The 10,019-nt window shown below is 39.9% G+C and overlaps 1 protein-coding gene across 1 annotated transcript in view; it reads left to right on the forward strand.

Moving 5' to 3' along the window:
* The window catches only part of ALG12 (ALG12, alpha-1,6-mannosyltransferase), an 11,954-nt gene extending 2,591 nt beyond the window's left edge, over positions 1-9,363 (forward strand). Inside the window, 6 exon segments of the mRNA XM_009071017.1 lie at positions 1-92; positions 1,389-1,492; positions 1,968-2,191; positions 2,931-3,100; positions 3,295-3,370; positions 8,440-9,363. The exon segment at positions 1-92 is cut by the window's left edge and continues 12 nt beyond it. Coding sequence (XP_009069265.1) covers positions 1-92; positions 1,389-1,492; positions 1,968-2,191; positions 2,931-3,100; positions 3,295-3,370; positions 8,440-8,671 — 898 coding nt within the window. The 3' untranslated portion in view covers positions 8,672-9,363.
* Positions 9,364-10,019: the final 656 nt, after the last annotated feature.

The following is a 10,019-nucleotide window of genomic DNA, read 5'->3' on the forward strand; positions in this document are numbered from 1 at the left end:
AGGCCTCATGCTCCTGGTGACATTGTTAACTAAAAGAATCTCCATTTTCAAAGTCCTTTCCCATGCTGTTCCTGCTGGAATTTTTTGGTTGGGTAAGTATTTGCTTGGAAAAAAACAAATGATATTAAATTCAACAGAAGTCTGAAGATTTGACTGATTTGTCTGGTGACTGGCCCTTAAGGCTTTTTTTTTTCTTCCTTTTTTTTTTCCCCCCAGCCTGTTCCATTTGCTAATAATATGACAAGATTTTTTTTTTTGTCTTTGAAAATTTCCATGTGAAGAAATACATGTTCACTTGAGCAGAGGAGACTGTGACCCTTACCTTTACATGCTTACAGTGTAATGTCCTGATCTTAAAAGAGAGTTAGATGTGCAAGTTGACTTCAGTATAATTAGTACTTGGCTGTAGTTACTTGTGCTTGTTATCAGTTGTAGTATCCATTGCCATGACAGTGAGTCCCAGGATAAAACACGTCGGTGTGACAGAGATACCGAACAAGAGGGTTGTGGGGAGAGTCACAGTTCAGCTGTGCTTCTTTATGAAGTTAATTTTAACAGCTAAAGTGATATCCATGCTAGAGGGGCCGAAAAATCCCCTTGTCTCTACCCATCCATGGAAGACTCATGCATATGCACATAAATGCTCTAAGCCTCTGGGCCAGCCTGCCTAATTAAAAATGCAGTTGTTAGCTGATGGGTGATGATGACCTCTGGTAGTGTTGCTGTCCTTTCCACAGAGTGGACAGGAGAAACAAAAAATGATCATGCCATGTGCATTTGGAGGCACCTCACTATGTGAGAGTTTGGAGGTCCAGTGGGAATTAATGACTAGCACTCCCATTTCCTATCTGAGCAAAACCCTTAAATACCAGAGCAGTTTCATAGAGCTGAGTGGAGGAGATGGGGCTGATGGATTTGCTGCTCTTCCTTTTTGCCTTTCATCCCTTACCCTCTTTTTCTCTCCCACCTAATAAATAGTAGCAAACTTAACAGATTTTTTTGCTTAATAGCTTTGCAATAAACTTTATTTAATACTGTATGAAGTTAACCTGGGCTTCTTACCATTCGTTACATTTAATGCTCTAATACTCTTTCAAACCAATCTTCAATTACACCACTGCTTTTCCCACCTGGGGCTGGAGTGGGACAAATTCCAACTGGATTCCTATCTAACATGCTTCTTTTAAGTCTTCTATTAAGAAGTGCCTCCCTTCCCTGCATTTCCACTGCAAGACAGGCAGATTCGGCCTTCTCTGGTTTTGGGTGAGGCTTATAATGCATGCATCAGTTTATGTGGATCTCATTGGTAAATGTGCTATTTGGATGTGTTAGTTTGCTTTTCCCTAGTTTTTAATTCATGCAGATTTGTATTTCTTTAATTCTTTTAGGGCTAACAGTTGCTGTGGATTCTCTATTTTGGAGGCAACTTGTGTGGCCTGAGGGGAAAGTGCTCTGGTATAACACAGTTTTAAACAAAAGTTCCAACTGGGGAGTATCCTTTGAAACGTCCAGGGAAAAAGAACACTACCAGCCAAAGCAAAGACTTGATGTAACCTATTTCTGAGGCTCAGTTAGGGTGTTGAATTCTACTTTTTATCCAGTGTTTCCTTATTTGAAACTTAGGAGACACTGTGTGTTTCTTAGATCTTTTTGCAGAGTGTAACTTTGCTCTGCTGACTGTTCTTCTTGCCTCTGTGTTCGACCGATGCAAAGCCACGTTGCTTCCCCTTGGTTTTTCATGTTGCCCATTGTTAGTGCCATTTGATGTGCCTCTCTTGGGTGGTGTGAATGTGGTTAAGCAACTGCTTTTAGTTCTCCAAGGGTAAGGCAGGAAACCAAAGGCCTGGAAAAATGTGTGTACAGAAAGCATACTGTATATTTGCAAAATTTTTGTGTACTGCTGTAGAGAATAGTTACTTCACTTGTTAGCAGTGAAAGCATCCTTAACTCTCCTTTTCACCTTGAAGACCTCCCCTTTTTTGTGGTATTTCTATTCAGCCCTGCCTCGTGCTTTGGGATGCAGCATTATATTTGTACCTTTAGGTGTAGCAGAAAAGAGAACTCGAATACTACTTTTGCCAGCACTGGGCTTTATTTTCTTGTATTCGTTTCTCCCACACAAAGAGCTGCGTTTTATCATTTATACTTTCCCTGTCTTCAACATAGTGGCTGCTAAAATGTGCTCACGAATGTAAGTTCAAAAGTCTGGTTGTTTGTTGTTTGTTTGGGGTTTTTTTCTCTGAAAATGCAAAAGAAAAGAAAAAGTATTATTACTCTTTTTATGCACTCTTTACCTTCTCGGACTCGGGATCATCTTGAGACGATCATGTTCATATGCTTTAGAAAGGAGGTTGAGGTCTGTCATTGTATCCATGCAGTTACTGAGAGGTGTGGAAACAGGAAAACTAAATGCTTTGTCAGGACCATTTGGCTAGTCTGGAGCAGAGCTGAGAGTAGAGCCCTGATGTTATTGTTATGTTGTTACAGTTCAGTTTATTTTATCTGGCAGAGAAAAGGACACGTTCCAGTGTCCTCCTGTGCTGTTAACTTACCTCAGGAGATAGTTTAATATATAGGTGAGGCTTGTGAAACATGGAGTTCAATAGCTACACTTGGTTATACTGAGTGAACAAATTGAAGTTAAACTCTGAACTTCTCTGAAAGAGAATATATTCATAGCTAAAGGTTTTAAATACAGAAATACTTAGCTTTATTGATGAGCTTGTTTTAGCATTACTAATGAGAGTATTCTAATTTAAATGTCACTAGAAGCTGATCTGCTAGAAATGGGTAATAAGTGCATGCCATGCACAATTAATAAAATTTGCATTAATTTAGCAGTGGAGTTTTCCATAACAGTTCTGTCACAGTAGTCAATGACAAGTATGAAAGAAAAATAACAGCTCATTCTTCCTTTCCTTCCTCAACAGTCTGAATAACTACCGGAGATCCTGGCTGTACAAACTTGGATCTTTCTTTGTTATAATGCATCTTCTAGTTAATGCTGCTTATTCAGGAACATCTTTATATGTTTCACATTTCAATTATCCTGGAGGAGTGGCAATTCAGAAGTTGCATGAGTTGGTACCTTCAACAGCAGGTATGTAAAGCTGGCTGAGGTATGTTCACCTAATTTCAATTGCAGGGGTTTGTGCTAGTCTGTCTTTTTGCCTGTTGGATAATACATGTTCACACTGGTTGCATGCATCTTTTTTGTTACTATTTTGTTAATTTATGATTAGTCAGAGTGTTCATAGAAGAATTTAGAAACTGTATTCTGTTTTCTTTATACAGATGTCTCTGTTCATATTGATGTGGCTGCAGCACAAACAGGAGTTTCTCGGTTTCTAGAAATCAATTCTGATTGGAGGTATGTTATGAACGAGGTATCTTGATCTGAAAACAGAGACCTGCTTTTTCCTTTTGTGTATATGCACACACACAGTTCCTGGTACAGCATTTTTATTAAGCCAGGTCAAGAACAATGTGAATCTTCAGAGAATTTTGATGTCTGCAGTGCTACCATTTCAGAAATAGAGCACTGCACTATTTTATAATTGTTTTGGTTGATTCTGATTTGCCTAAATAGAATATATCTTTCATAGAACAAGAGGGAATGGCCTGAAGTTATGCCAGGGCAGGTTTGGATGAGATACTAGGAAAAATTTCTTCATGGAGATGGTTGAAACAGTCTGCCCAACAGAGCGGTGGAGTCACCATCCTTGGAAGTGTTAAAAAATCCCATGTGGATATAGCACTTGGGGTTTAGTGATGAACATGGTGGTGGTGCTATGTTGATAGTTGGACTTGATGAACTTAGAGATCTTTTCCAACCTTAGCCATTCTGATTTTAAAGACATCAGAAACAGTACAAAAAATTGTTAGCCAATTAATTTAATACAGCTACGTTTGAAACCTCACTAGATGTTGTAAAACACAGTTGTAGATAAAATTTTATGCTCTTGGCAGAACAGTGTGTGTAATTGTAGGGGTATCTTTTTGTTTGGTTTGTTTTTGAATGATTTGTGGCAATATGAGGCTCATGTACATGTTGATATTCAGAGTATTTTTATGTGAAGCATCCTTCACATAGATGGCATTGGAGCTGCTGTTGTGGACACGTTCATTGGCTCTGAGAGAGGGCTGTTGAGTGCTTTGTGACTATGCTCAGCAGTGATACAGAGTTTTAAGACTCAGAATATTGGAATGAATAGTGGAAGACATGGTGGGATGGCACTGTTTGCTTTTCATGATGCAAATCAAAACAGGCACCTTTCTGATTCTTAGGCTCATCTCTTCAGCTGAAGCATAGGTTTCTAATTTAAAATGCCATCTTAATAAAGGTGATTGATTAGAAAGTGACCAAAGTCTCCCTTCATACTTGCATGTCCAGTCCCTCCTTAAATGCTTCCAAGAGTGGTGACTCCACCACGTCCCTGGGCAGTCTATTCCAGTGTCTAATCATGCTTTCTATGAAGAAATTCTTCCTAATGTAATAATAATACAGCAATAATACCTTGCTATGCCTTATTTTATTTCCAAGCTCTCTCATCACATTGTGAATGGTAGAGACAGTTTAAATGCTTCAGTTAACTATGTGCTGTTTATTTCAAAGTGGGTTTTTTGCATGTTCAGTCGAGAGAAAACCTTAAGCCATTAACTGGGAGGAGACATTAAGCTATTAGTGTACAAGGGATGGAACATGCATGGTAGCTAAAATGTTACAGTCTCTGTTTTTGCATATACTTAAATACACACACTAGTCTGACTACAACTTGACACTAAATGCAGTGTGTAATTTCAATGAGCTTTCTGAGATAGTGAGTTTTGGGTTGTTTTGGGCTTGTAAGGCTGTAGTGTAGTGGGATTGGAAGGTGAGTGAATAATACCCCTGTCACTGATGGATGTTTCATAGTGTTGCAGCTACAGAGCAGTTTCTCTCTCACTTTTATCTGTATTCAGCTTAATAAAGCCTCAAGGAGGGGCTGATTCATTATAAAGTTTCACATTTAAAAAAATCAGGTGCAATCCACAACAGAGCATCATACACAGGACTACTGCTTTGTCTGACAGCACAATAATGCAAAGTTTAGTGGCACCAACTGTCCATTTTCTCTTTATCCAAGGAAGTGACGGATATTCAAATGGGTGCAAACTAACTTAGCATCTTCATAGACAGTGTACGTCAGGTGAAAACAGATTTATGGATGGGGTGGCTATGAAGGCTGATGATTCATCAGGATAACTGCAACCCATAAATAAAAGTGTCTTAAAGTTAGCAGCTTTCAGTGGTTGAGCTCAGATTAGATCTGTTTGCCTCAAGAAAAATGCAAGTGATCTATTACTTTGCTTCAAAGAAAGAAGCCTGATGCAGGTTCTTACACAGAACAGGTGTTACAATCTCGTCTTCAATTAGTGCAGTCTCTTTGAACCAGGAATAAATATGCTGTGTAAGCTGAAAGTATTTTAGACTAATAAAATTCAGAAATGCTTGCAGCCAGATGAAAGGCCCTTTATTTGCTGATGAAGAAAATGCAAAATTAGGAGTTGTTAAAGTTGTTAAAAAGTATACCATTCTCTCTGCCAGCTTGGATGCATGTACGTTCCTAAGGGGTATGGTGGTATTTTTGGAAATAGCAGGTAGAGTCAGTGTGCAATTCTTTTAGAAGAAGAAAGTCTAATTCTGCATTTATTTGATACCTCTGGATTCTGTCAGCCTGGGGACTGTTCTGAGTTGCCAGAGTCTCACACAAAACCTCTAGTTTGCTGTAAAGTACTTGCTTTACATATCTTAAATGTTAATGACTGCTATGTCAGGGAGCCTTATAAAAATGTCAGTTGAGATTTTTGTCAGAGAATTCAGGCCAGTGAGAGCCAGGCCTGCAAAGACACACGTGGACAGAGATTCAGCCTGGATTTACTCATAGGTGCATTTAAGAGTATGTAGGGTGAGGATTGCACCACTTCCCTACCAGTGTCTGTGTCTAAGAAAAACCACAGCCTTGAATAAGTTGCTTGTGAAAGGTGTGCGAGTCATAGAATGAGCAAAGCATCAGGGTTGGAGGAGACCTCTAAGATCAGCAAGTCCAGCCATTAACTTGTCACTCTGCTGTAACCCCTGAACCCTAAACCATATCTTGAAGTGCCAGATCCAGACATGTCTTAGACACCTGCAGGAACAGTGACTCCACTGCCTCCAACCCTATTCCAGTGCCTGAACACACTAACAGTGGGAAAAAAATTTCCTAATGTCCAATCTGACTCTACCTGTCTCAACTCAAGGCCATTCCCTCTAGTCCTCTCACTACAGGCATGGCAGGACAGACCATCCCCCACCTCTCTACAACCCCTGTTGGTAGTTGTAGAGAGCAGTGAGGTCACCCCTGAGCTGCCTCTCCTTAAGACTAAACAAGCCCAATTCCCTCAGCAGTACCTTGTAGGACATGTGTTCTAGACCTTTTATGAACCTTGTTCCCTTCATTGGACTCGCTCCAGTGCCTCAATGTCCTTTTCAAAGTGAGGGGCCTGAAACTGAACATAGTACTAGAGCTGTGGCCTTACCAGTGCTGAGTACAGGGGGATGATCACTTCTCTAGTCCTGCTGCCCACACTAGTATTGATACAGGCCAAGATGCCATTGGCCTTCTTGGCCACCTGTGCACACTGTTGGCTTACATTGAGGTGCTGTCAGCCAGCACTCCCAAGCAAACCCCCCAAATCTTTTTTGCGATGGCCCGCGGGGGGAGCCACTCCTTCCTCAGCCTGTAGTCCTGCATGGGGTTGCTGTGTCCCAAGGGCAGGACCAGCACTTCACCTTATTGCACCTCATGCAGTTGTCCTCAGCTCACTGTTGGGGTGAGTCCTGGTCTCTCTATAGTGCTTTTCTACCCTCAGCAAATCAACACTCCCATCCAATTTAGTGTTGTCTGCAAATTACTGAGGATGCACTCAATCCCCACATCCAGATCAGTAATAAAGATGTTAAACAGGACCAGCCCCAGGGAACACCACTGATGACCAGCTGCCAATTGGATTTACAATTCATCCCAACTCTGGGCCAGGCCATCCAGCCAGGTTTTTACCCATCAGAGTCCACCCACCCAAGCCATGAGCAGCCAGTTTTCTAGCGGTGTACCTTGCTGAGGTCCAGATAGATCACATATACAGCCTTCCCTTCATCCACTGAGTGGGTCACTTTGTCATAGAAGGAGATCAGGTTGGTCAGGGGACTTGTGAGCGACCAAGTAGTAGAGCCAGTGAGAGGAATTGGGTTCCTAAGAATAGCTCCAAAAGCTGGTACAAAGCAGTTCACAATACAGGGCAAAAGAAAGTGTGAAGAACAAAGCACTACTCCTTATTTGGGGTTACTGAACTTAACAGTGGTCTATGGAGTGTTTTGGGGCAGACTTAAAGTCTTGTCCCGTGAAGTTGTTGGCTTGAGGACTTGATTAAACTGCCATGTCCAATATGAATATCTTAAGCCTTGGGCTATAAATTGTACCTGACTCTCCTCAGTGAATGAATAAATAACTATTGTGAAGTAGAACAGTGTCCTCATGAGGCAGTGAGGGAGGTCTAGAAGATTAGAGAGGTTTATACAGCTCTGAGAGATACTGAACTTCAGTTCTGGAGAGTGGCTGAACCTAGGTCTTTCACATCTCTGCCAAATGGATATGTGACTTGTTTTCTCATCCCGTAAATCCCCTTAAGAGCTACATTCAATGTAAGTCCTTTTAAGAAATTACTGTAAATGTACGTGTTAAATTGGTTTAGAACTCATATTACTTTTTGAAATTTATGTATAATATATGTGTATTTTGGTAATTAAACAGGTTTATAAAAGCTGACACAAAGTGACCTGCCCAGACATTTAGTAGATCAGGGAACTGAACTCAGAAATAACAAGTGCCAAGTTTGTACTGTAAATGCCAGGATGTTTCTTTTTTCCTACAGTGTTCAAGGAAGTCTTCTCTCTGCCATTCTCTGAGGCTCCTACTTTAGTGTATGAACTACCCAAAGAAAAAGGGTTTCCTAAAGTGCAGAAAGAAAAAAAACCAACAACCACCAAATGGAAAAAAAACCAAACCCACTTATCCAGACTGCAATTCTTGTAGAGTAAAGCTTAAAAATTAGTCCGGTTTCCTACAGTGTTAGGCTTTGGTGTCCTTTCTCCACAGAACTCAAATGGGACTAGTAAGAAATTTTCTAGGAGTTGTGATTTAATTCACAATAGCAGCAGAAAGATTTACGTGGAATGACCAAGTCCCTATATGCTTCAAAAGTCCTATTTCCTCCAGTACTAGTTAATTTAATCAAGAGATATAACTGAGAATGTTACATTTCCTTTTGTGTTTCTCTTGGATGCTACATGCTCCTGCAATGATGGAGATGTTCAGTATGTAGAGAGGAATATAAAAAAGCTTTTTTTATTCTTTACAGGTATGACAAAAGAGAAGATGTTAAACCAGGAGACCAGCTGATGTTTTCTTACACGCACATACTGATGGAAACTAACCCTCTTCAAATATCACATTACAAGACAACCCACAGGCCACTGGCCAATATACCTGGCATCAGTAAAATTGGGTTGAACCTTACTGCACTACCTCCTTTTACTTTAAACTTGAAACCAAAATTAGTACTGTTGGAAAAACTTCCTCTGTCGTCTTGACTGTGAATTTTAAGTAAGTCTTTTGATGTGATTTTGCTGATGACTGAACTAAGACAGCAGCAAATTGTCATTCCATCACTGCAATTCAGCTTCTGTGGAAAGGCACGGGAAACCTTTGTACCAATTGGTATTTAGCTCCGTCCTGTTTCTTACATAAGTGTTACAGTGCATTACTAGTCCACATATACTCAGTATACTGAGTTGTATTATTGTTAGATATGTTTGAGAGAGATTACCTATAAGTTTAGTGGTATTAAGTAAAACCTGTCTACTTGGTTTGGGTAGCTGTTTCATAACGTAGTGCAGGTATGTCCTAATTGTCCTATATAAAATAAATAATGGAACAGGTTTGTGCTCTGGCAATAATTTGATATGTAATCTGTGTGTGCAAAGATGTATTACTTAATGTATCTATCTGCAGGATTGTAACTCCCTCAGCTGTCAGATGCCTGTGTGAAACCTAATGATGTTATCAGCATAGGAAAGCCATATTCATTGTAGCTTCATCACAATACCTAATTGTGCCCTGTAGGCTACCAGACTAATTAAAGTGGAAGATTAACTTAAAAAGCAGTTGGACCTCTTGACAAGCAGTGTCTCATAACAGATTGGAGTATTAAGGATAGTTAGTTTTGTTCCAATAGTTCCTGAAAAAGCAGAAATGTGGATTTCACAGGAAACAGTATTTTAAAAATGGTGTTTCCCCTCTTCTGCTGTAACAATATTATCTTAATTTGCAGTGCAAAAAATTTACCTATGAAAATACTCACTTGAATACTCTTTAAGATAGGTGCTGTTTTCCTTTTTATTTTTTGTTAAGTAATCCCTCCCAAAAAAGAGTTCTCTAATGTGCCATGTGCTGCATTCTATAAACTAGAATAAGATTGCATGCTCTGTAGTCTGTTAGATGTTTTTGTTACAGATGTCTGCATAGATTGCTGAACGGGACAAGGCAAAAAAAGCTAGAATTTTGTTGAGGGCCAATTGTAATATGACAGGAGCTCCATTAGTGTAAAATATCAGAATTGCTGAAATTATCATGGGCAGAAAACTATTATTTGCTGACTGAAAACTTGAGTAAAAAATAATTATTGTAATAAAGTGGGTTTTGGTTAATTTTTAGTCTTAAATTGTGTTTGATTTAGGAACTACCTTTACCTCTGTGTGTTTCAGTTTTTTGGGGCCATGTTTTCTTTTTATCCTCCAAATTATGTATCAGAGGAACTTATCTGGTGGGGTGGAGCCTGCTCCCTCATGGGTGGCTGTTGCTGTTGTTCAGGCTTCCTCAGGCTGAGCAGATCTGGCAAAGGGAACCTGCAGAACTTGTCGGTCCAGTCTCTGCCTGCTC

This window comes from Acanthisitta chloris, unplaced genomic scaffold (genome assembly GCF_000695815.1).
Source record: "Acanthisitta chloris isolate BGI_N310 unplaced genomic scaffold, ASM69581v1 scaffold19153, whole genome shotgun sequence".
Taxonomy (NCBI): domain Eukaryota; kingdom Metazoa; phylum Chordata; class Aves; order Passeriformes; family Acanthisittidae; genus Acanthisitta; species Acanthisitta chloris.